This window comes from Dama dama, chromosome 32, assembly GCF_033118175.1.
Source record: "Dama dama isolate Ldn47 chromosome 32, ASM3311817v1, whole genome shotgun sequence".
Classification (NCBI taxonomy): domain Eukaryota; kingdom Metazoa; phylum Chordata; class Mammalia; order Artiodactyla; family Cervidae; genus Dama; species Dama dama.
Window position 1 is genome coordinate 40,050,956 of NC_083712.1, and position 26,953 is coordinate 40,077,908.

The window sequence follows — 26,953 nt, forward strand, 5'->3', positions numbered from 1 at the left end:
TCAGATTGAGTGTTTACAGATATGTATTGAAACATTCTTATCATTAAAAGTTTGAGAAAAATATATTCAAATAGTAAAATTCAGTGTAGCGTGGTAGTTAGGATATCATATTTGTTAAATAATGTTTGCTGCTGTGAAAATTATTAATAATGCTATTGAAAGGTAATTATAAAGAAAATTGTTATTTTTTAGCTTCAAGGAAAATCCTACTTTTATAGGAGTCACAGTTCCTGGAGAAATATGTAGTAAGATTACTGCTGGAGGAGTTGCTCTGGTACGTAATTACGAACAAGTTTGCTCTGATTATTCTCACGTTCCAAAATTTCCTAAATATTTCAAGGCATGAGTATATATATTGCTAAGTTGGTTCATCCTTTAATAGTATTATTATTACTAATTAGGATCATAATTAAAATTAAACTGTATATAATTTCTTTAAAAATAAGAATATTTATAAACTGAACAGATTATAATTTATTGTTTCAAAAAGCATTTGGCCTTTGTAAGTTCATTTAATTGTTTTGAGCAGTGGTATGCTTGCATCAATATTTATTATAGAATCAATGCTATTTTAATATTAATTATTAAACATAGTTTCCTCAAAATTAATGACCAGAAACATCAATTAAAAGAAATATCAAATAATAGCAAAATAGCAAAAAAATTGTTTTCTTCAAAATTAATAATTCATATACATTCATGTGCTTTTTAAAATAAAGTGACATTGATTATTTTTCTGTTTCAGGGTAACTTATTACTGTATTCAATTCTTTGTTATGTGTTTAGGGGAAGCAGGCTGTTGCTGGAAGGAACAGTCATCAGATATTCATAATCTGTTGTTTTCTACTGAGTTTTATCCCTTTTACAGCAAGCTATATAAAAAGCAGCAAAGGGAGCTAATTACAGTGTTCCAGAAAAATAAGGCTACACTGTGATTTTTATACCGACCCACTTAGATATTTAGTTGCCTTTTAGTAGTGTGTACAGTGATTCAAACTGCCATCCACAGAACAGACAGATTTAAAATCTGTACTGGCATGTACTTGCTACCACAATTATAAAAGACATATTGATTGATTAGATAAATCTAAAGCCAGTTCTGGAGCTTATTTATTACCATAGCTAAAGAAGAATCAGGTATTTCCCAGGAATTTGTTTTTATTCTCAGTCTTTCCTCTTGGTCCCCTTTCACCCAAAGCCTGAGGAAAGGCCAATATTTCTGTTTTTGTGCCAGCGCCATACTATTCTGACAACTATAGTTTTTTTTTTTTTTTTTTTTTTCTGTAGTATGAAGTCAAGGAGCCTGATTCCTGCAACTTCATTTTTTCTTTCTCAAGATTGCTTTGGCTATTCAGGGTGCTTTGTATTTCCATAGAAATTGTATAATTTTTTATTATCAGTTCAGTTCAGTCGCTCAGTCGTGTCCAACTCTTTGCGACCCCATGAATCGCAGCATGCCAGGCCTCCCTGTCCATCACCAACTCCCATAGTTTACTCAAACTCATGTCCATCAAGTCGGTGATGCCATCCAGCCATCTCATCCTCTGTTGTCCGCTTCTCCTCCTGCCCCCAATCCCTCCCAGCATCAGAGTCTTCTCCAATGAGTCAGCTCTTCACATGAGGTGGCCAAAGTATTGGAGTTTCAGCTTCAGCCTCAGTCCTTCCAATGAACACCCAGGACTGATCTCCTTTAGGATGGACTGGTTGGATCTCCTTGCAGTCCAAGGGACTCTCAAGAGTCTTCTCCAACACCGCAGTTCAAAAGCATCAATTCTTCGGCACTCAGCTTTCTTTATAGTCCAGCTCTCACATCCATACATGACCACTGGAAAAACCATAGCCTTGACTAGACGGACCTTTGTTGACAAAGTAATGTCTCTGCTTTTTAATATGCTATCTAGTTTGGTCATAACTTCCCTTCCAAGGAGTAAGTGGCTTTTAATTTCATGGCTGCAGTCACCATCTGCAGTGATTTTGGAGCCCCAAAAAAATAAAGTCTGACACTGCTTCCAGTGTTTCCCCATCTATTTGCCATGAAGTGATGGACCAGATGCCATGATCTTAGTTTTCTGAATGTTGAGCTTTAAGCCAACTTTTTCACCCTCCTGTTTCACTTTCATCAAGAGGCTTTTTAGTTCCTCTTCACTTTCTGCCATCAGGGTGGTGTCATCTGCATATCTGAGGTTATTGATATTTCTCCCGGCAATCTTGATTCCAGCTTGAGAATTTTTTATTATAGTCCTGTGGAAAATGCTGTTGGTAATTTCATAACAATTGTTTCAAATCTGTAGACTGCCTTGGGTATTATAATCATTTGACAATATAGAGTATTCCAATCCAAGAGCATGTTATATCTTTTCATCTGTTTATGTCATCTTTGATTTCTTTTCTGAGCAGTTTTAGTTTTCTGAGTACAGGTCTTTTGTCTCTTTAGGTGGGTTTATTGCTAAGTACTTTATTATTTTAGATGCAGTGGTTGTTGTCATTTGCCAGCCATGCCCAACTCTTTGCGACCTTATGTACTGCAGCATGCCAGGCTTCCCTGTCCTTCACCATCTCCTAGAGCTTGCTCAAACTCATGTCCATTGACTTGGTGATGCCATCCAACCATCTCATCCTCTGCCGTCCCCTTCTCCTTCTGCCTTCAATCTTTCCCAGCATCAGGTCTTTTCTAATGAGTTGGCTCTTTGCATCAGGTGGCCAGAGTATTGGAGTTTCAGCTTCAGCATCAGTCCAATATTCAGTCCAATATTCATTCCAATATATCAGTCCAATATTCATTCCAATGAATATTCAGGATTGATTTCCTTTAAGATTGACTGGTTTGATCTCCTTGCAGTCTAAGGGATTCTATACTTTATTCCGTTGATCTTTGTGTCTGCCTTTGTGCCAGTACCATATTGTTTAAATGTCTTATTCAGGCTTAATTGACATATATTATATTAGTTTCAAGTGTAAAACATAGTGATTTGTTATTTGTATATATTGCAAAATGATCACCACAAAAATCTAGTTAATATCTATCACCACAAATAGTTACAGAATTTAATACTGTTTTGATTACTACAGCTTTGTAATATAGTTTGAAATCAGGAAACATGATACCTCCAGCTTTATTCTTTGTTCTCAAGATTTCTTCAACTATTTGGGGTCATTTGTCTGTCATTCAAATTTTAGGATTGTTTTATTTTGGTGAAAATTGCCATTAGCATTTTGATAGAGGTTGCACTGAACCTGTAGATGACCTTGGGTAAAATGGACATTTTAACAATATTAATTCTTAACAATAATTCTTAACAATATTAATTCCATGAACATGGAATGTCTTTTAATTTATCTGTGTCTTTCTCAGTTTCTTTCCTCATTGTCTTACAGTTTTCAGTGTATAATTCATATCCTTGATTATATTTTGTTCTTTTTAATGCAGTTGTAAATGGGAGTGTTTACTTAATTTCTTTTACTGATTGTGTATTATTAATGCCTAGAAACACAACAGACTTTCTTATATTGACTGTGTCTAGAAACTCGACTGAATTAATGTATTAGTTCTGACAGGATTTGTATGTGTGTGTGTGTGTGTGTGTGTATGTGTAGTTTTAGGATTTTCTATGTATAATATCTTGTAATTTGGCAATAGTGACAGTTTTACTTCTTGTTTTCCCATTTTGGATGTCTTTTTTTTCCTTGTCTCATTGCCCTGGCTAGGACTTCCATACTATGCTGTATAAAAGCAGCGATAGTGAGTATATTTGTCTTATTCTTATTCTTAGAGGAAAAACTTTTCATCTTTTTAACAGTGAATGTGATGTTAGGTGTGGGCTTGTTGGATGTGGCCTTTATTGCTATATGTTACCTTCATACCCACTTTGTTGAGAGTTCTTAAAAATCATAAATGGATGTTGACATTTGTCTATTTTCTATTCATTATCCTTGTTCCCTGTTTCTTTTTAAAATCTTCCGTTTTCCTTTTTTTGCCTTCTGTGGTTTTTAACTGCACATTTTATATTACTTCATTTTCTCTCCTTTCTAGAGTAGTAATTACATTAAAAAATTTAAGCAGACACCACAGAATTTATAATATATATATTTACAAGTACTTTTATTGTAATGTAGTTTGAATTAACTACACTAAACTAACTTAAGTAAAGAACAAGCTAATCTACTTTGAAAAATTTTCAGGGTTACCTGGGATATGTTTTCATCAGGTATGGAAATACATGCAAATATGAGAATGGCTGTCATCCAGAAGTTTACCATACTTACAGTTCCCTAGAAACAAAAAATATGCTGCAGCATTCAGAGGCCACATAAAGAAGCACCAGGTTTGATCAAAAAGCATAGGAGGCAGAGGGAAGTGTGGTCAAGAGCCTCTTATGGTTTCATTGGGAAGAAACAGGAGAGGTTAAACAGGTCTCCAGTTGGCTAGTTTCAACAGGCCATGAGGCATAGAGGCTGTCCTTAGTTGTCTGGTACCTAGCCCCTGGTGTGACCTTGGCAGGTGGATAACAGCCTGGTGTATGTGAGTCTGATAAAGTGAATGCTAAGTTATATGGGCTCTGGATTGACTGGTGTGTGTATGAACGGTGCATCTGTAGGTGAGTTGTCTACTTTGTGAAGCAATTGGAGAACTCTTAAGAGGGGCAGTCCTCCAAGTTGGTAGGGCCCTAGATATGAAGGCATCAGAATACAGAAAATGTGATAGTAATGAAGTTAGTCCTATTGTGCTTTGAAATGTTATCAAACTTTTGGCATAACAGAAGAAGAGACTTTTAGAGCTTAGGGCATAAGTTTTGCTAAACAGCATAGAAAACATTTTCTTATGAGAGTTAAAAGGAGAAACACAAGTAGAAGTGTAAGGATTTCTTGTAGGCCAACCTGTAACTAAATTTCCCATTTGTATGATGTTAGCAAAAGAAATATATCTGAAATTTCTAGAGTCTCTAACAGTGTTTGTGCAGTTATAAATGGTATTAAAAATTATATGTGTTTTTTTGGACAATGATATATCCTGGTGTATTTGGGGAGTAAAAGTGGCAAGTCAGTCAGGCAATTTATGTTGTCAGAGAGTGTCAGTAGATTAGTTTGGTAAAGTACATATAAAGATTCATGGTTTTTGTATGTATGCAAAGGGAAGCGGTGGTTGTGGTGGTCATAGTCAAGGACGTAGGGTGGGAGGTTGTACAGTGGTAGAAAACTAGAGAAAGTAGTAGGAGAAGGCACTGGGGAGTGAGTGCTCCTCTCCTTAGGGTCAAGGGGGTTCACTGATACAGGGCAGGTGATTCCTAGGGAAAACAATAACCTCCACCAGCTTTTAGAATAGCACAGATTTTCATTTAGACATGGAGTGTAGGGATATATACTTTGATAGAAAACAGATAAGTATACCTTTGTCATGGGCTATAAAGAGAGCAAGCTCAGGAAATGCAATAGAGTCCCTAATATCAAAGTAAGAAAACCATTACATGACCTGTGTGCCATTTGCACCTTGGGAGCGGCAGTCCCTGGGCACGCCTGGGGTGGTGGTTTTAGTGTCTGCGGAGAAGTGGTCTCCGTGCAGGATGCAGAGTCATCTCTAACAGGCAGGTCTTAGGCTGGAATGATATCATTTGAGGTGATACCATCTCTAGCAGTGAGATCCTGGACCAGTGCACTGTTGTTTGGGGGTGTAGAACTAGGATATCCTTTTAAAGGTGATACTGACTTGAGTCAACGCACGTTTTATTTTCGTGGCTCTGTGGTATTAAAATGATGCTAAAGGCCTTGTGTCATTTGAAGGCAATGCTGGGCCTGTGACTTTGACTTATAAAGATCTGCTAACTCAAGGGGCTTATGGATACACAGCAAGCAAAAGTGACGTTGGCACCTCTGCAGAGCCTGGCTGGCACAGCCCCAGTTACGTGTGGCTTGATCTAAAAGTGTTCAACAGTCTAAGGTTTTGTCCTATTAGATGATGGCAAGAGTTCTGTTATAAATAGGTTTTAAATTATATGACCTGATTTTGGTGTATGTTTTAAGAGAAAGCCAGGTTTTTTGCCATTTGAAATATTTATACCTGTGTTTAGGGCTCCATAATCATGCTGAAGGCAGCCACCCCAATTTGGCCAGTCAGTATGGGCCTTTTGCCTCAGTTGTTAGTTTGGTTGATGAGAGGCGAGCTGGTGAAGTCTTTGGTTTGTAAGGTTTGTATTAGCCAAACTTGAAGCTATGTGGGCCTCAGCATTTGCCATGTCTGGTTGGAAAAATGGCTTACTTGAAGGATTTGAGCCTCCAGATTGTAAACCAGTGAAAATATTGAGACCAACAGTAATGAGATGAACAGTCAAGAACGTTGTATAGCTGCACTTGAGGGGCTTTTGTTTTTCATTTGTTTGTTTTTGTGGTAATGAAAGTTTAGGCTCAAATGGATCTTATTTCAGATTAGCAACTACTTAGACCATGAGAGAATCTGTGGTTAATAGAACTCAGAAGAATATGTATCTGGATCTGGTCTCCAACCCTTATGGGTTGGGGCAAGATAAAAAATTTCCAGCAGGAGAGGAGACATAATTAAAGGGACTTACCAGTGAGTCTTTATATACATGAAGATGAGACCTAACCCCCTTTAAATATAGGGAAGGGAAATGGAAAAATGTTTTAAAGTTTGTGTGGTGTGAGTCAGACAAGGATCCTTGAATTAAGAGAGATTAAGAGCTTGGGCCATGTAGATACCCATTTAGGGGTCAGTTTGATGGACCAGAATTTGAAAAAGAATTGTTTGAAGAAACCGTTATGTCTCTCAATTAAACCACTGATCTGGACCCGATGCAGACATAAAAGTTTTATTGAATGCCTTTTCCAAGAGATCAGCATTATGTCTTCTGATAAATAAAGTGTATTCCTTGGTTAGTATTTTTCTTTTCCTTGGTTACCATTAATGATGTCTGTAACTTTGAAGAGAATAAAGTGTTTCCTGTCAGGTGTTTCTGTTTTGTCCTAAGAACTGCTTTTGATCAAAACCTGGGAGCCAAACAAACAAACAAACAAAAAATAAAACCAAAAAACCTGGGGACCTAGAGAGTGTCGTACTGAGTGAAACAAGAGAAGGAGAAATATCATATGGCATCCCTTATACGGAGAATCTAAAAAGAAATGATACAAATGAACTTATTTATGAAACAGAAAAAGACAGGCTTAGAGAGTGAATTTATGGTAACAGAGTTGGGGGGCAAGGTGAGGAGAAGGGATAGTTAGGGAGTTTGGGATGGACATGTACATCTTCTCCTCTGAACTGTTCTTGCCATTCCCTCACAATGCCACCTTGCTCTTGGTGCATCAAGAACCCAATAACTTTTTAAGAATACTATTTTTAGAGCAGTTTTAGGTTCACAGCACCATTGAGATGGAAGTTCATGTATTCCTTTCACCTGCACATGCACAGCCTTCTTTGGTATCAGCATCACTCACCAGGGTGGTATACTTCTCACAATTGGTAAACATACACCGACCCATTAAAGTCAGCCAGAGTTCATATTTGCCTTGGGGTTCAATCCTGGTGTTCTACATTCTATGGATTTGGTCAAATAGTGACATGCATCCATCATTATACTATCATACACAGTATTTTCACTGCCTTAAAAATCCTCTGTGCTCTGCCAGTTAATTTTTCCCTTCCCCACCTGCAACCATGGATCTTCTATTTCTTTCCCCCAGAATGTCATATAGTTGGAATCATACAGTATATAGTCTTTGCAGGTTGGCTTCTTTCATTTAGTAGTATGCACTTAAATTTCTTCCTTGTCTTTACATGACCTTGCAGCTCATTTCTTTTTAGGGCTGAATAATATTCCATTGTCTGAAACATGCCACAGTTTATCTACTCACTTACTAAAGGACATCAGGAATGCTTACAAGTCTTGGAAGTTATGAATAAAGCTGCTGTAAACATCTATACAGATATTGGGAATGACCCAAAAGAAAATAACCATGCCTACTGAGGATGTTTTAGTTATCTGTCACTATAGATAACTAGTTATCTATCCTATTGCTATGCAACTGGTTGTACCAAACCGTATCACATGGAAACAACATAGTTCTGTGGATCAGGAATCTAGGAACAGTTTAGTTGGTGAAATTAAGATGCTAGTTGTGATATTCTCAAGGTTCAACACAGAGGGAATTTGCTTTTAAGCGCTATCATGTGGCTGTTGGAAGAACTCAGAAAATATTTCCCAGCTCACTTCTGAGGGCCTCTCCACAGGCCTGCTTCATGATACAGTAGCTGTCTTCCCCCAGGGTGAATGAGAGAGAAAGACATAGGATCCAAGAAGTCGGTTTTCTATATTACTTTTCTTGGAAATGATTTGTTGACTACTTATGACTTCTGCTTTATTGACTATGCCAAAGCCTTTGATTGTGTGGATCACAACAAACTGGAAAATTCTGAAAGCGATGGGAATACCAGACCACCTTAACTGCCTCCTGAGAAATATGTATGCAGGTCAAGAAGCAACAGTTAGGACTGGACATGGAACAACAGACTGGTTCGAAATCAGGAAAGGAGTACATCAAGGCTGTATATTGTCACCTTGATTATTTAACTTATATGCAGAGTACATCATGCAAAATGCCAGGTTGGATGAAGCACAAGCTGGAATCCAGATTGCTGGGAGAAATATCAATAACCTCAGATATGCAGATGACACCACCCTTATGGCAGAAAGCGAAGAAGAACTTAAGAGTCTCTTGATGAAAGTGAAAGAGGAGAGTGAAAAAGTTGGCTTAAAACTCAACACTCAGAAAACTAAGATCATGGCATCCAGTCCCATCACTTCATGAGGAAAGAGATGAGGAAACAATGGAAACAGTGACAGACTTTGTTTCCTTGGGCTCCAAAATCACTGCAGATGGTGACTGCAGCCATGAAATTAAAAGATTCTTGCTCCTTGGAAGAAAAGCTATGACCAACCCAGACAGGATATTGAAAAGTAGAGACATTACTTTGCCAACAAAGGTATGTCTAGTCAAAGCTATGGCTTTTTCCAGTAGTCATGTATGGATGTGAGAGTTGGACGATAAAGAAAGCTGAGCACCAAAGTATTGATGCTTTTGAACTGCAGTGTTGGAGAAGACTCTTGTGAGTCCCTTGGGCTGCAAGGAGATCAAACCAGTCCATCCTAAAGGAAATCAGTCCTGAAAATTCACTGGAAGGACTGATGTTGAAGCTGAAACTCCAATACTTTGGACACCTGAAGTGAAGAACTGACTCATTGGAAAAGATCCTGATTCTGGGAAAGATTGAAGGCAGGAGGAGAAGGGGATGACAGAGGATGAGATGGTTGGATGGCATCACCGACTCGATGGACATGAGTTTGAGCAAGCTCTGGGAGTTGGTGATGGATAAGGAGACTTGGTGTGCTACAGTCTGTGGGGTCACAAAGAGTCGGACATGACTGAGCGACTGAATTGACTGACTGAATGACTGGAAATGAAGACCTGTCACTTCTGCTGTATTAAATTAATTAGAATCAAGTCAGGAAGTCTAGCATATACTCACTGGAATGGGAATACATAGGGACATAAATATCATTGGGACCTATTTTAAAGACTGTTTACTATAAGGGAAATGTAGGATTGATTATTAAAATATTACAATAGCATTTTGTTTAAAGTAATTCAAAGAAGTAATGCCTAGTGGTGGTTAAGCCCTATTTTATTTGCTAATATAGCTGGTATTGTCAACACTTGAAAGTGTTGTGTTACTCATCCATCCATGTTTAATAATACTCATATAACTCTCTTATATATGTATCTGCATAAGTATTTTGGCTGCATTAATGAATTTTATATACTAATTTTTGATTAAGTACATAATTTTTTATAACTGAATATGATCCTTAGCTAACTAATTTTCTTTTATTTCCCTTATATTTAGTATTTAGCGGGTTTATCGTTGGAGTCATATGCTGTCAGTATCGTGCAGTTGCTTGGCCTTAATGTGGGAATGAGTTATGATAATACTGAGATCTGCCGTTGTTCAGGGGATGTTTGCACAATGTCTCCAGAAGCTTTGTAAGACAATTTTCTTTATTAAATACACACTACTTAAATTTTTTTGGGGGGTGGTTAGGAACTTTATGTTTCTATTAATCAAACCGATTAATTGATAGTTATAGAGAACTATACCCAACTTTAGGATACACATCCTTTTCAAGTACAGATGGAACATACACCAAAATAGTCCCAAATCCCCACACCTCTCTATGCCTCGGGACATTTCTCTTCCTCCTTCCTACCTTCCAGAGTCTGACTTCAGTTTTTATCTGCTGGCTAGATTGAAGGTACCCTCTGGGGCACGACATGTGAATTGTGTAACTTCAGTGATTTGCATGAAATCAAATGCTTTAATATTTGCATTATACAATGTAAGGATGGATAGTGCAATCCATGTGAACAATTTTTTTTTTTAAATTTAGAAAGACATTAAGTTGCAAATAAGTAACTATGCCTCACTGAGAGAGACTGCTGAAAAAAGGAGAAAGTTTTTTTTTTTTTTTTTTTAAATTAATATCATTTAAGGGGTCCTGCACTTCCATTTTGCATTGGTTCCTACAAATCATGTAGCCACTCCTGGTTGAGCCATATGACTACCAAGACTTATTATGCTCAGTTTGTTTAATCTGAATTATTTTGTGGATGTAAAGTTACCTCATATTGGTTTTAATCTGAATTTTCGGGGAAGCTAATGATGTTGAACATATTTTCCTGCTTTATAGCTTTGTGCTTTATATCTTATTTGAAGAGCCTATTTAAACCTCTGTCCATTAAAAAAAATAACTTAGATTTTCTATGTTCTGGCTATTAGTTCTTTTCCAGATATATGATTTTTGAGTATTTTATCCTTAGGGTACCATTTTTAAGATAATGTTTTTAAGTTTGGTGAAATACAGTTAGTCAATTTTTTCTTTATGCATTGTGGTTTTATAACTCTTATATTCAGTTTGGCAATACATTTTGAGTTGATTATTGTGTATGTGTTTAACTTTATTTTAATTTTTGCTCTATGGATTTCCAGTCATTCCAACAACACTTGTTGAAAAGACCTTCCTTTCCCCCGCTTAATTGCCTTGGTGACTGTAAAAAACCAGTTTACATTAATGTGTGAATTTTTATTGGACTCTCTATTTTATGTCATTATGTCTCATGTTTTATGTCATTAATCTGTATTAATCTGTATGTTTACCTTTATAGAAAAGCTTGCTATCTTTATTACTGTAGCTTTATATTCAATTTTTGAAATCAGGTAGTTTAAATCCCCAAGTTTTTTCATCTTTTCCAGAATTGTTTTGGGTATTCTAGGTCCTCTGCATTTTCTTAAACATTTTTTTGTGGGATTTCCAATTCTTATGAAAACTTTTTGAGATTTTTAAATTTGAAATATTGATTATTTATCACATTATATTAGTTTCAGTTACATAGCATAAGAATTATGACTTTTGGTGAATATAAGTATATAAATCCCTGAATCACAATATTAATCAGGCTATGCCACATTTCCATCTGCATGAAAATTTCTTTTGTGAACTTTGCTGTGCTTAATCGCTCAGTTGTGTCCGATCTTTGTGACCCCATGGACTGTCGCCCGCCAGGCTCCTCTGTCTATGGGGATTCTCTACTTTAATGTACTTGATTTTATGACTCATTTACGTGAGTCTATAGATAACTCAAGGTGTTCCCAAATCCCGCTAAAATGTCAGAGCTGAACTTCCAAACTTGTTTTGTCTGGAGATCTTGTCAAGGCTTGAGTTTAGGCTCTAACTGTTAGAATTGATGGAGAGTAGATTCTAGTTTAGGGCTGAGGTTAACCAACAACGAATCATAGGCCAAATTTTGCTGCCTGACTGCTTTGTAAATAAATTTTTTAGGTTTCTTGTTTCACATGTTGTTTACGGCTGCTTTTGCACTGCAGAGGCAGGTTGAGTAGCTGCAACAGTGCATATGTCATATAAGCTGCAACAGAGCATATGTCACATAGGTCTATAATATTAACTACGTGGCCTTTCACAGAAACATTTGTCAAATACTTGTCTAGGGCATAGTCTTTACTTTTAAACCATATTCTTTCTAGTGTTTTAGTTGGATGTGAAGATATTAGCAAACTACTTGTAACAACTTTCTCACTGTGTCAGGATATATCCCCACTGTCCCGCCCATGGCATAAATTAAACAACAGATTCTTATTTGAAAAATGCTTAATTACAGAGAGCAAGAGCACTAAAAAAATATGCTCTTGAAGGTAATACAGACATGTTCATATTGGCACTTAAATAAAAAATACAAAAATGATATTAAATAAATAAAACTATGTTCAATACTGAGGCCAAAATTTTAACTGCAGTTGTTTGACACTAGAATTAAATAAAGAATATCACAGTTTCTGTGTTTAAATATTTAATAAGGATCATTGGAGAGGTAAATAATTGTTCTTCTTTAAAACAGGGTGAATGGCCAAAGATTTTTTTTTTTATTACAAGAATTTTCTTGGTGAAATTTAAAAAGTGTGTTAAATATCTTAGCATTTTAAAAATGCTTTTATATTATTTTATATGTGATTATTATTTTCCATGAGAATATGCTTTCTAAATCTCTCTTCAAAGCATTATATATATATATATATATATAGAGAGAGAGAGAGAGAGAGAGAGAGAGCGCAATAATTTTTTGTCATACTGATGTTTTTATATTTTAGACAATCTGGGGGTGTAAAGGATTTTAGCACCTGTAGCTTGGATGACTTTAAATATTTTGCTGCATATTCTGGCATTGAGTGTCTTCATAAAATCCTTCCTGATGAGCCAGTTTACAAAAAGAGGAAGATGTGTGGCAACGGGATATTGGAAACAGGTGAACAATGTGATTGTGGCACTGCAAAGGTTAGTGGAAATTATTTTCAAATTTTATTTCCCATACATGTGAATGAGATGTGGAAAAGAAGGTAAAGAATACCTTATTTTTTGGAAGAATATTTGAAAAAAGTCTTCTTTGGGGAAGATGGAAGCCTTTAAATTTTCTCATTTTGCTATTTTTGAAGTGGAGAGCAAGCATCTGTTAGTTAATATTTGTCTTCAAATTTTGCCCTTTTATATTCTTTAGTATGTTGTGCATCAGCTCTAATCTTATAATTAGTGACCACAAAGAGTGTATAAGGGGGTGAATAAATATGCCTTTAACAACAAGCAGTAGCAAAAACAGTCAAGAACATCTAAAGATGAGACTGTTACCACTGGAATAGAAAATATATTATTTGCTATTATAGGGAGAAAAATTTCTGTGTTGACAGGTTATCCCAATTAAAATATTTTAAAATGAAATCTATCACTTGTAGAAGACATAAATATAGAATTAAGAGCAAACCAAAGTGAATGATAGAAGAGCAATAGATAGAAAGATAACAAAAGAGTTCTTTTTATACTATATTGTGTACATATATACACACTGTATATGGGTATGGATGTATTTATGTATATATATGCACATTTATGTATCTGCATGTATGTGAATATATATGTGTCTGTATGGATCTCTATGTATGTGCATCTGTATAATAACTATGATAGCACTAAAGATGAAAGAGTTGAAATGAACTGGTTCAAGGTTTCTATAATTTATCTGAAGGAAATCAATATTAACTCTATATAGATTATAGTGTTTTAAAAATACTTACTGTAAATCCTAGAGCAAATATTTTAACATTATGCAAAGGCATATAAAAAAGCCAATAGAAGAATTAAAATAAAATACTAATCATAGTTCATGAACAAAAAATAAAGCAAATCATGGAGCAAAACCAAGATGAGACAAATAAGCAGCAAAATGACAAACTGACATACAGACATATTAATAATTAATGTAAATAGGCCAAAATCTGAATAAAAGCAGAAACTGTCAGACTAAATAAAAATGAAGAAAAAATTACATGCTATCTGTAAGGATTGTATTTTAAGCCCAAATGCCTTCTAAGGTAGAAAGTAAGATAGCAGAAAATAATATAACTGGAAAACAGTAAATATAAGACAGCCAAATATATTTAGTTTTTAAATGCAAAATACAAAAATAAAAAATATGTGTAATGCCTAGACAGCATACTAAAAAAGTAGAGGCATCACTTTGCTGACAAATGTCTGTATAGTCAAGGCTATGGTTTTCCAGTAGTCATGTGTGAATCTGAAAATTGAACCATAAAATAGGCTGAGTGCAGAAGAACTGATGCTTTTGAATTGTGGTGCTGGAGAAGACTCTAAAGAGTCCCTTGAACTGAAAGGAGATCAAACCAGCAAATCCTAAAAAAAAATCAACCCTGAATATTTAGTCCTGGAAGTACTGATGCTGAAGCTGAAGCTCCAGTCCTTTGACCAACTGATGTGAAGAGCTGACTCATTGGAAAAGAGCCCGATGCTGGGAAAGATTGAAGGCAAAAGGAGAAGGGGGCAGCGGAGGATGAGATGGTTAGATAGTATCACTGACTCAATGGACATGAATCTGAGAAAACTCCAGGAGATAGTGTAGGACAGAGGAGCCTGGTGTGCTGCAGTCCATGGGGTTGCAAAGAGTTGGACACAACTTTAGTGACTGAACAATGACAGTGACATCAACATTGACAAATGCTTCAAAAAGATAAAAAGTGTGTAAGGAAGACATAACAATAATAAGTATATATGATCATATATATATGTATGCTTAAATATATGAGAAACATATCATAATTTACACATATATTAGATCTTTGGATATCCTGAAGCAAGTACTGATAGAACTAAAGGGCTACAGTGACAAATAAATGATCATATTTGGAGATTTATTTCATATCTGTCAGTAATTTATAGAACTAGATAAAAAGTCAGTAAGGATGTATAAGACCTGAACAGTACTATCTACCACCTTAATATAATTGATATTTATAGGCCAATAAATAGAGGAGGAGGAAATGGCAACTCCACTCCAGTATTCTTGCCTGGAGAATCCCTTGGACAGAGGATCCTGGCAAGCTATAGTCCACAGGGTTGCAAAGAGTCAGACATGACTAAAGCGTCTAAACATAGGCCAATATATTAGACAACTAGATTTAGACATTCTTTTTAAGTGCACTTGCAATATTCATCAAGATAATTGAAAGGCATTCAATGCAATTTACCACAGTCACAGAATAGATGAAGAAAAAAAACTTGAGAAAATTTAGCAGCAATTCATTATAAACTCTTTCAGCACTCCACCAATAGAAGAGAACCTCCTCACTCTAATGAAGTACATCTCTCAAAAACTTGCAACTATTATCACACTTTCTGGTGAAAGACTCATTGTTTCTCCCTAATATATGGAGAAAGACAAAAAGATTCATTCTTCCTGTTTCCATTCAACACTGCAGTGCGTGCTTCTGCCATTGCAGTAAGGCAAGACAAAGAAACTCACAATGAATGAAAAGAAAGATTAAAGCTGTCTTTAGTCAAATTATACTGGGCCACATGAGTAGAGATTCCTAAATAATCTACTCCCAAAGGCTTCTAAAGCTAATTAATGAATGCAAATGAACTAAAATTCCATAGATTTCTATGTAAAAACAATAAACAAACGGAAAATGAACTAAAACATGCAGTTCCATATACATTGTCTTAAAAACATTAAATAGAGATAAATTTAACAGAATACATGCAAGACCTGTGCAGTAAAACCTTTCATTGCTCAGATAAATGAAAGATTGAAATGGAGACGTATCCCACTTTCATGGAGTGGGAGATACAGTGTTGTTAAGATGTCAGCTCTGTATCATAATCCCAATCCAAACACCACCATCTTTCTGTGGAAATTTACAAGCTAATACTACAATGTATCTGGAAATGCAGATGCTAAAACAGTCAAAGCAAAAGAACAAAGATGGAGCATATTTTATGAAAATTTCAAAATTGTTTATAAAGTTATAATAAGACAATATGGTATTGGCCAAAGCATAACTATATCCCTTAATGAAACCATACAGAGAATCCATATATAAAATGTTTACATGGTTAATTGATTTTCTGCAGTATATTGAGGCAGTTCAATGGGTGAAAATCTTTCCAACAAAAGTAATGTATGAACTAGAAATCAATGTACATAAAACATGTTGATATCTCATCATACAGAAAAACTAACTGAAATGAATCAAATATTTAAATATAAAAAAGCAAAAATCCTAAAGCTTTTAGAATAAAACATAGGAGACAGTCTTTCTGACTTTGTGATAGGCAAAAAATTCTTAGAGAAGGCAAATAAGAATGAGATTTTATAGAAAAACAATGTAAGTTGTACTTCATCAAATTTATTGAAAGAAACTTTTTCTTTCAGGCTCTGTTAAGAAAAATAAAATGATAGAGTCTGAAATAGGAGAAAACATTTATAATTCATATGTGTTCAAACATATATATGCACTATATATATCTGTGTATATCAGAAGCCAATTCAAAGGACTTTTATTCAATTACATAGAAAGATAAAAATTATGGTTTTTAGTCTGACATGTGAGAAGCTTAGAAGTCACTACTTAGTCTTTGCAACAAGTAAAAAGCTCTCACATTCATCAGAGAAGTGAGGTCACAGAGCAAACAACTGGCCCCCAAACTGGAAAAACCAACAGGTGAATGCCGAGAATCACAACTACTGGAGTAGTAACCTACAAACTAAAACCTTTTGGGGACCAACATCTTGGTAGGAAAACCTAAACTGTAATTGACAAATTTCTGGAGGCTTAATGTGAACTCATAGTTTAAAACTCCTTGGGAACACAGTCATAGGAAGGCCCTCACACTTTTATGAGTTTTACCTCCAGAAACTTGAACTGGTTCTCACAGTGAATACTGGAGAAAAGTCTTATGTTTCTGGCAGAAGGAGAGGAAAAGGAAATTTTTGAAATAGCCAGAGCATTCTCTCTTTAAGAAAAAGGAAGAGAAATTAAGGAAGCAATTCCATTCACCATTGCAACGAAAAGGATAAAATACTTAGGAATAAGTCTACCTAAAGAAACAAAAGATCTATATATAGAAAACTGTAAAATACTGGTGAAAGAAATCAAAGATGACACAAGTAGATGGAGAAATATACCATGCTCATGGATTGGAAGAATCAATATAGTGAAAATGAATACACTATACAAAGCAATCTACAGATTCAAGGCAATCCCTATTAAGCTACCAACAGTATTTTTCAGAGAACTAGAACAAATAACTTCACAATTTGTATGGAAATACAAAACAAACAAACAAAAAAAAAACACCTCGAATAGCCAAAGCAATGTTGAGAAAGAAGAATGGAACTGGAGGAATCAACCTGCCTGACTTCAGACTATACTACAAAGCTGCAGTCATCAAAGCAGTATGGTACTGGCACAAAAATGGAAATATAGATCAATGGAACAGAATAGAAAGCCCAGAGATAAATCCACACACCTATGGACACCTTCTCTTCGACAAAGGAGGCAAGAATATACGATGGAGAAAAGACAACCTCTTTTAACAAGTGGTGCTGGGAAAACTGGTCAATCACTTGTAAAAGGATGAAACTAGAACACTTTCTAACACCATACACAAAAATAAATTCAAAATGGATTAAAGTCCTAAATGTAAGACCAGAAACTATAAAACTCTTAAAGGAAAAAATAGGCAGAACACTCTCTGACATAAATCACAGCAGGATCCTCTACGACCCACCTCTCAGTGGAATGGAAGTAAAAGCAAAAATAAACAAATGGGACCTAATTAAACATAAAAGCTTTTGCACAATGAAGGAAACTATAAGCAAGGTGAAAAGACAGCCTTCAGAATGGGAGAAAATAATAGCAAACAAAGCAACTGACAAAGAATTAATCTAAAAAATATACAAGTAGCTCATGCAGCTCAATACCAGAAAATTAAATGACCCAATTAAAAAATGAGCCAAAATAAACAGACATTTCTCCAAAGAAGACATACAGATGGCTAACAGACACATGAAAAGATGCTCAACATCATTCATTATCAGAAAAATGCAGATCAAAACCACAATGAGGTGCCTTCTCACGCTGGTCAGAATGACTGCTATCAAAAGGTCTACAAACAATAAATTCTGGAGAAGGTGCAGAGAAAAGGGAACCTTCTTACACTGTTGGTGGGAATGCAAACTAGTACAGCCACTGTGGAGAACAGTGTGGAGATTCCTTGAAAAACTGGAAATCGAACTGCCATACAACCCAGCAATCCCACTGCTGGGCATACACACCAACAAAACCAGAATTGAAAGAGACACATGTACCCCAGTGTTCATCACAGCACTGTTTACAATAGCTAGGACATGGAAGCAACCTAGATGTCCATTGGCAGACGAATGGATAAGAAAGCTGTGGTACATATACACAATGGAATATTACCCAGCTATTAAAAAGAATGCATTTAATCAGTTATAAAGAGGTGAGTGAAACTGGAGCCTATTATACAGAGTGAAGTAAGTCAGAAAGAAAAACACTGATACAGTATATTAATGCATATATATGGAATTTAGAAAGATGGTAACAATGACCCTATATTCAAGATAGCAAAAGAGACACAGAGATAAAGAACAGACTTTTCAACTCCGTGGGAGAAGGCGAGGGTGGGATGGTTTAAGAGAATAGCATTGAAACATGTATATTACCATGTGTGAAATAGATCATCAGTCCAGGTTCAATGCATGAGACAGGTTGCTCAGGGCTGGTGCACTGGGACAACCCTGAGGGATGGGATGGGGAGGGAGGTGGGTTCAGGATGGGGGATACATGTACACCCATGGCTGATTCATATCAATGTATGGCAAAACACACTAGAATATTTGTAAAGTAATTGTAAAGTGAAGTTGCTCAGCCGTGTCTGATTCTTTGTGACCCCATGGACTGTAGCCTACCAGGATCCTCAGTCCATGGGATTTTCCAGGCAAGAATACTGGAGTGGGGGTAAAGTAATTAGCTTCCAATTAAAGAAAAAGAAAGTCTACCCTTGCAAATACAGTTGTGTTGAAGAAGACAAACCCCCCAAACTAAAAATAACCAAACCTTTGATTCAAAGAGACATTAAGGGGGAAAAAAAAGAAAGGTATATTTAAACTGTCAGTACAGGATTACATGAGTCAATATATGAAATAAATAACCTTTTAGAAATATAGTATTGTTGCCTCTCGTGAAGCTGTTGGTTGAAAATACCAGTAAGGAAAAAGACAGGAAACTCAGCAGGAAACTCAAACTTCTAATATTGGTAAATTTCAGAGTTTAGAACAAACTTGTTATTGAAATAAATGGAAAAATTGATCTAAGACACTGAATCTTATAAAATGCAAATGTGTATGGGGTCAGGTCCCAGTGAAATCAGAGGTCTGGATAGACTAGCCTGGCTTGTGGACCACTTTTGAGGGGACAGAGGTTTGAGGTTTTGTTTGACAGCTTCACATCAGAGACATTCCATATGTAAACATTTATTATGAAAGTGATAATATAAGAAAATGATAGCTAACAAGATACAGAATAACTATTTCCTGTAAGGTTTTGGCCCCACAGTAGTGTATTAATATTGTTCAAATTATATTGAATGTAGTGAAATGACATTTCTTTTACAAACTACTGAATGAGATGTTGATTTCAGGAAGTCTCAGATAAAGAAAGGAATTATTGAAGCTCTGGATTTTAGGACATGCTCAGACTTTGTAAATAAATTCTGTATTGCACTTTTGTAGGATTGTACCTGGTCATACATGATTGAGTAACAAAGCATTTGTTTACAGGACTGTACTCATCCAGACTGCTGTGATGCTAGAACATGTTTGAAGAAAAAAGATAAAGTATGTGGCTCAGGGGCATGCTGTACAACGGATTGCAAGGTAGGAGGCAAACTAGTTTATAATATCTAAGTATTAAATTTCTTGAGATAGTTGTTTCAAGGAGATGGAAAACATGTCAATACTATATTTAGTCCTTCTTATCATATTTTGTCCAAGCAGCATGGGAGCCCTGTCACCCTTCAGTCTACTCTGTAATCTATCATATCTAGGACTCTCCTGTACATAATGCCTGACTTTTTTCTTTGCTGATTTAACTTTCCATTTATTTACCTTGTTACAAATCCTTCTTGTACCCATTGGGGTTTCTCTGTGATCAACATACATCTTGTACAACCTTATTAAGTTCTTATTTTCTATCACTGTACTTCGCATGAGTGCAGGAGGTTAGATTAGTTTTTTTTTATTCGCTGACTTCTCTTTACTGTATTCTGGTTAAAACCCCTGTTCCTTCAGAATTCATTCAGATACTGTTACAACCATTCAATTCCTTAAAAAAAAAAAAAAAGCATTTAATGAATCCCTGAAAATTGTCCAGCACCCAGAACAATCCAGTGGCATCCCAAGGAGTAAGAAATAAACTCTTGAACAGGGTAAGTGGCATGCATTCTTAAGACTGGAGGAGAAACATGATCTCATCTTTAAAAAAATTTCCCCCAGGTTTATTGATATAATCAACATGTAACATTACTTAAGGTATACAATGTAACAAATTGCTGTAAGTTTGAATTGTGAAGTGATGAAATGAAGAGAAGCAAAAAGCAAGGAGAAAAGGAAAGATACACCCATTTGAATGCAGAGTTCCAAAGAATAGTAAGTAGAGATAAGAAAGCCTTCCTCAGCGATCAATGCAAAGAAATAGAGGAAAACAACAGAATGGGAAAGACTAGAGATCTCTTCAAGAAAATTAGAGATACCAAGGGAACATTTCATGCAAAAATGGGCTCAGTAAAGGACAGAAATGGTATGGACCTAACAGAAGCAGAAGATACTAAGAAGAGGTGGCAAGAATATACAGAATAACTGTACAAAAAAGATCTTCATGACCCAGATAATCACAATGGTGTGATCACTCACCTAGAGCCAGACATCCTGGAATGTGAAGTCAAGTGGGCCTTAGAAAGCATCACTATGAACAAAGCTAGTGGAGGTGATGGAATTCCAGTTGAGCTATTTCAAATCCTAAAAGGTAATGCTGTGAAAGTGCTGCACTCAATATGCCAACAAATTTGGAAAACTCAGCAGTGGCCACAGGACTGGAAAAGGTCAGTTTTCGTTCTAATCTCTAAGAAAGGCGGTCCCAAAGAATGCTCACACTACTGCACAATTGCACTCAATTCACATGCTAGCAAAGTAATGCTCAAAATTCTCCAAGCCAGGCTTCAGCAATATGTGAACCAAGAACTTCCAGATGTTCAAGCTGGTTTTAGAAAGGGCAGAGGAGCCAGAGATCAAATCCCAATATCCGCTGGATCATCGAAAAAGCAAGAGAGTTCCAGAAAAACATCTATTTCTGCTTTATTGACTACGCCAAAGCCTTCGACTGTGTGAATCACAATAAACTGTGGAAAATTCTGAAAGAGATGGGAATACCATCTGACCTGCCTCTTGAGAAACCAGTATGCAGGTCAGGAAGCAACAGTTAGAACTGGACATGGAACAACAGACTGGTTCCAAATAGGAAAAGGAGTACGTCAAGGCTGTATATTGTCATCCTACTTATTTAATTTATACGCAGAGTACATATAAGTACTGGAAGTAAGTAAGTAAGTACATATAAGTACATATAAGGGCTGGAAGAAGCACAAGCTGGAATCAAGATTGCCAGGAGAAATATCAATAACCTCAGATATGCAGATGACACCACCCTGATGGCAGAAACTGAAGTAGAACAAAAGAGCCTCTTGATGAAATTGAAAGAGGAGAGTGAAAAAACTGGCTTAAAGCTCAAAACTTAGATCATGTCATCTGGTCCCATCACCTCATGGGAAATAGATGGGAAAACAGTGGAAACAGTGTCAGACTTTATTTTTGGGGTCTCCAAAATCACTGCAGATGGTGACTGCAGCCATGAAATTAAAAGATGCTTACTCCTTGGAAGGAAAGTTATGACCAACCTAGATAGCATGTTAAAATGCAGGGACATTACTTTGCCAACAAAGATCCATCTGGTCAAGGCTATGGTTTTTCCAGTGGTCATGTATGGATGTGAGAGTTGGACTGTAAAGAAAGCTGAGGGCCGAAGAATTGATGCTTTTGAAGTGTGGTGTTGGAGAAGACTGTTGAGAGTCCCTTGGACTGCAAGGAAATCCAACCAGTCCATCCTAAAGGAGATAAGTCCTGGGTGTTCATTGGAAGGACTGATGCTGAAGCAAAGAGCTGACTCATTTGAAAAGACCCTGATGCTGGGAAAGATTGAGGGCAGGAGGAGAAGGGGACAATAGAGGATGAAATAGATGGTTGGGTGGCATCATTGACTCTATGGACGTGGGTTTGGGTGGACTCCGGGAGCTGGTGATGGACAGGGAGGCCTGGCGTGCTGTGATTCATGGGGTCACAAAGAGTCGGACACGATTGAGTGACTGAACTAAACTTAACTCTACTGAAGGTAGGGTGCATATGTATTTGTAATTGTTATATCCTCTTGGTGAATTGATCTCTTTATCATTATATAATAACCTTCTGTGTCTCTTGTGACAGTTTTTGACTTAAAGTCTATTTTATCTGATATTAGTTAGTGTGCCCTCCGATATTTTATCTTAATTTATCTGACATTTTACCTGATATTAGTTTGCATCATGGACTCAATGGACATGAGTTTGGGTGAACTCCAGGAGTTGGTGACAGACAGGGGAGGCCTGGCGTGCTGCGGTTCATGGGGTCGCAGAGAGTTGGACATGACTGAGCGACTGAACTGAAGTGTGCCTCCCTGCTCTCTTTGGCATTTTCATGGACTACTTATTTCCATCCTTTTGCTTTTTGTGTATTTGTATCCTGAAGGCTTTAATGAGTTTCTTGTAGGCAGCATATAGTTGTCTTGTTTTTAGTTCATCCGTCTACTCTGTGTCTTTTGATTGTTGAATATAATTTATTTACTTTCAAACAGCAAAAGAGACACAGATGTATAGAACAGTCTTTTGGACTCTGTGGGAGAGGGCGAGGGTGGGATGATTTGGGAGAACGGCATTGAAACGTGTATATTATCATATGTGAAACAAATCACCAGTCCAGGTTCGATGCATGAGCCAGGGTGCTCGGGGCTGGTGCACTGGGATGACCCAGAGGGATGGGATAGGGAGGCACGTGGGATGGGGTTTCAGGATGGGGGAACACATGTACACCCATGACGGATTCATGTCAATGTATGGCAAAACCACTACAATATTGTAAAGTAATTAGCCTCCAATTAAAATAAATAAATTTATATTAAAAATAAATAAATAAAAGAAACACTTGCCCATAATAAAAAAAAGTGATGTTTGACAAGGAAGAATTTGCTATTGCCATAGTGTTGCTTTTTGTACATTTTGTAGTTCTTTTGTCCCATTTTTCCTCTTTTACTGTCTTACTTTGTGATGATATTTTTGTGTGTGTGAAGGTATGCTTTGTTTCATTTCTCTTTATATTTTGTGCTTTGAAAAACAGTTTTTTTCTTTGTGATTATCACAAGAATTATAAAACCATTTTATAGTGATAATAGGCCATTTAAGATAACAGCTTCAATTTCATATAAAATTCTATGCTTTTACTTCTTTCCCCCCACATCTCATGCTATTTATGCTGTTATAGCATTTTTTAATAGAGTGCATCCTTGAACAAATTGTTGCAGTTCTAGTTATTTTTTAATGCTTTTATCTTTTAACTTTTATACCAGAGTTATAAGTGATTGACATAGCACCACATCGTGTATATAGGGCTTCCCAGGTATCTCAGTGGATAAAGAATCCACTTGCAACACAGGAGGTGCAGGAAACATAGGTTGGATCCCTGGGTCAGGAGGATTCCCTGGAGGAGAGCATGGCAACCCATTCCAGTATTCTTGCTTGCTTGGAAAATCCCATGGACAGAAGAGCCTTGCAGGCTACCGTCCATGGGAGTCACAACGAGTTGGACACGCTGAAGCAACTGAGCATGTGTGCATATTATGTATAGTACTGGAGTATTTGAACTTCACTGAATACTTACTTTTGCCAGTGGCTTTTATACTCTTAAATGTTTTCATGAAGCTAACTGGCATCTTTTCATTTCGACTTAAAGAACTCTCTTCAGAGGGCGTTTTGTGTGTGTATGTGTGTGAGAGAGACGTCTAGTGGCAATGAACCTCCTCAGCATTTGTTTTTCTTGGTAAAGTTTTATCTCTTCTTCATTTGTAAAGGACAGCTTTACCAGACATAGTTTTCTTAGCTGGCAAATGTTTTTCTTTGAAAATATCCTCCCACTCTTCGTTGTACAAGGCTTCTGTTCAGTAGTCTTACAGTCTTGTGTGACTTCCCTTGTGGTACATTTCTTTCCTCTTCTGTCAGTTTTCTGCCCTTTCTCTTTGCTCCTTTTGGGCCTACCATATGCACACAGTGTTTATTTCGATGATGTTCTGTAAATACCGTAGAGTTTCTTTATTTTTTCTTCTTTGTTCTTCCAACTGAATAATTTCAGATGATTGTCTATGAGTTCATTGTTTCTTCTGCTTGATCAACTGCGCTCTCGCAGCTTTTGTGTGAAAATTGTCAGTTCAGTTTACTCTTAAGATCCAGAATTTATCTTGTTCCTTAAAAAACAAAAAAACAAAACTCTCTTTGTTCGATGTCTCATTTTGTCCATGTAATATTTTCCAGATTTTATTTATTTGTCTGTTCTCTCCTACAGTTCATTGAACTTAACGATGATTAATTTTTCTGTCAGGCAGTTTGTACATCTCCATTTTGGGGTGTCTTCCACAGAGATTTATTTTGTTTCTTTGGTGGTATCTTGTTTCCTTGATTCTTTATGTTCCTTGAAGTCTTGGTATTGCTCTCTTTGCATCTGAAGAAGTCGCCATCTCCTCCTGTGTTAACCAGCTGGCCTTGGGAGACAAAGAAGTCAGGCGCCAGTCAGCCCAGCTCGAGTTCAGAGCGTCTCTCAGACCTTTCCTGTGGGTGTGTTGGCTCCATTCCTCTCACTCCCTCACAGTGGGAAAGATTAGGATTGTATGCTTTCTCTCAATCTTGCAAAACCAGTATGAATGTGGAAAGCCTCCCATTTATTTCCCCCAAGGGAGTGCCTCGAAGTGTTCAAAGTTGCACACCTTCTCTTGAGTTGAGGAGTTTCCAGCCAGCTACTGACATCGCGTGCACCAAGTTGTCGGGGACTCACGTGCGCCCTCTGCTGGAGAGTGTGGGTTCTGGCTGTAGATGGGGTGCGAGTGTCCTCAGACGAGGCACCCTGTTGGCAGGAGCCCGAGAGCCAGTTATTAGGATGCCGGTTGTCGTGCTCCACACACTGTTGCTGTGAGCTCCCATCCCTTCCCCCTATTCCTCGGTGTTCTCCAGTGGTAAAGAATCTGCGTGCCAATGCAGGAGACATGGCTTCCATCCCTGGGTTGGGAGAAGGAAATGGCAGCTCACTCCAGTATTCTTGCCTGGGAAATCAAGAAACCTTGGAAGCAAGGTGTCTCCAGACTATTCAGCTGTGCCAGTTCCCTCAGTGTGCCGGGTGGGGCAGGATAAAAGTGGGCCTCATGGCCAGTGTCTCCCAAGGCTGGGGAAACCCGGCTCTCACCTCACTTTCACTTTCCCCTGTCGGAGAAATCGCAGGCCACCTCGGACAAGAGGTGATGTGGGTGAAGTGCAGCTGTTCTTCTTACCCACTTCAGTGCATCGACTCGCAAATATTTTTACTCTCCAGGGGACTGGAAATTTTTTGGGGGGGTTCCGCGGGTCCCACAAAGGTGTTGTTATCCGTGGTACATACAGTCTGAAAATCACCTATTTTCCCACTCTGCTAATACCTCTCTCCTCTTCTTTTCCATTATTGATCATAGTATAGTATTAATTATTCTATTGATGGTAACTTGAAACATTAATCAAGTTGTCCAGGACAGCTAGTATAGTGATGTAGAGTCATTACTGTGCCCAAAGGGAGTACATTTTCTGCCTCAGAAACCAGATTCACATGCCCACAGGGATACCTGAACAATGGCTGGTGAGACTGGGGCAGTGTTTATGACTCTATTAGTCTCTGGGTCCAATTATGGAAAGGGATATAGCCCAGGCTATGATTTTTCTGATACAGTAATTTTTTTTTTAACTATGCAATCAAGGCTGGTGTAATGGTCAGAAACAATAAATTTAACCCACTCATCCCGGGTTCAGTTGTATAAAGGGACACACCCCTGTACCCAGATTATACATTTTAGGTACAGACTGACAGTCTTGGCAAGAATAAAAGTATATGTAGAACAACAAGAAAAACAAAATAAAAATATTTTAGGAGAGAATGATGTGAAATAAGGAGTCAGAAGGTTTAAAAAATTAAGGTTATTTGGTAATTAAGAGAGCCATGGAAAGAAAAATAAACCCACTTTAATGAAGGAAGCAAGTACAGTGATAAAGCTTGGTTCAAATAACTTTTGAGGAACTGGGTATTTAAATACTGAAGAAGAAGTTGGGTGAAATAAGCCCCTCTAATAAAGCTATGTACTGTATGATTCCAACTATATGACATTCTGGAAAAGGAAAATTCTAGAGACAGTGAGAAGATCAGTAGTTATCAGGCACCTAGGAGGAGATGAATAGAAAGAGCATGAAGGACATTAGGGCACTGCAAGTGCTCACTTATCTCCACCCAGAATGTAAAACACCAGGAAAGAGCTCTAATATACATGGAGTATGAGTGATTATGATGTGTCAATGTAAGGTCGTCAGCTGCAACAAACGCATCATGTGCTTGGTTGTGTGCAGCAGGGGTTATAAGGAAAATCTCTGTACTTTCTCCTCATATTTTCCATGATCCTTAAACAGCTATGCAATAAAGTTTTAATGATAAAAGAAATTAGAATAAAAGGGAGATTGCCATTTATACACATTTAAAAAAAAAGTCTGCATTCTGAAAAAGCAAATAAAATACCTTCTCATTATAT

At 36.9% G+C, this 26,953-nt stretch overlaps 1 protein-coding gene across 1 annotated transcript in view; it reads left to right on the forward strand.

Moving 5' to 3' along the window:
* The window catches only part of LOC133050491 (disintegrin and metalloproteinase domain-containing protein 5-like), an 81,462-nt gene that overhangs the window by 650 nt on the left and 53,859 nt on the right, over window positions 1–26,953 (forward strand). The window contains exons 2-5 of the mRNA XM_061134687.1: window positions 193–274; window positions 9,911–10,047; window positions 12,725–12,908; window positions 19,786–19,881. Coding sequence (XP_060990670.1) covers window positions 9,980–10,047; window positions 12,725–12,908; window positions 19,786–19,881 — 348 coding nt within the window. The 5' untranslated portion in view covers window positions 193–274; window positions 9,911–9,979. The remainder of the gene's footprint in view (window positions 1–192; window positions 275–9,910; window positions 10,048–12,724; window positions 12,909–19,785; window positions 19,882–26,953) is intronic.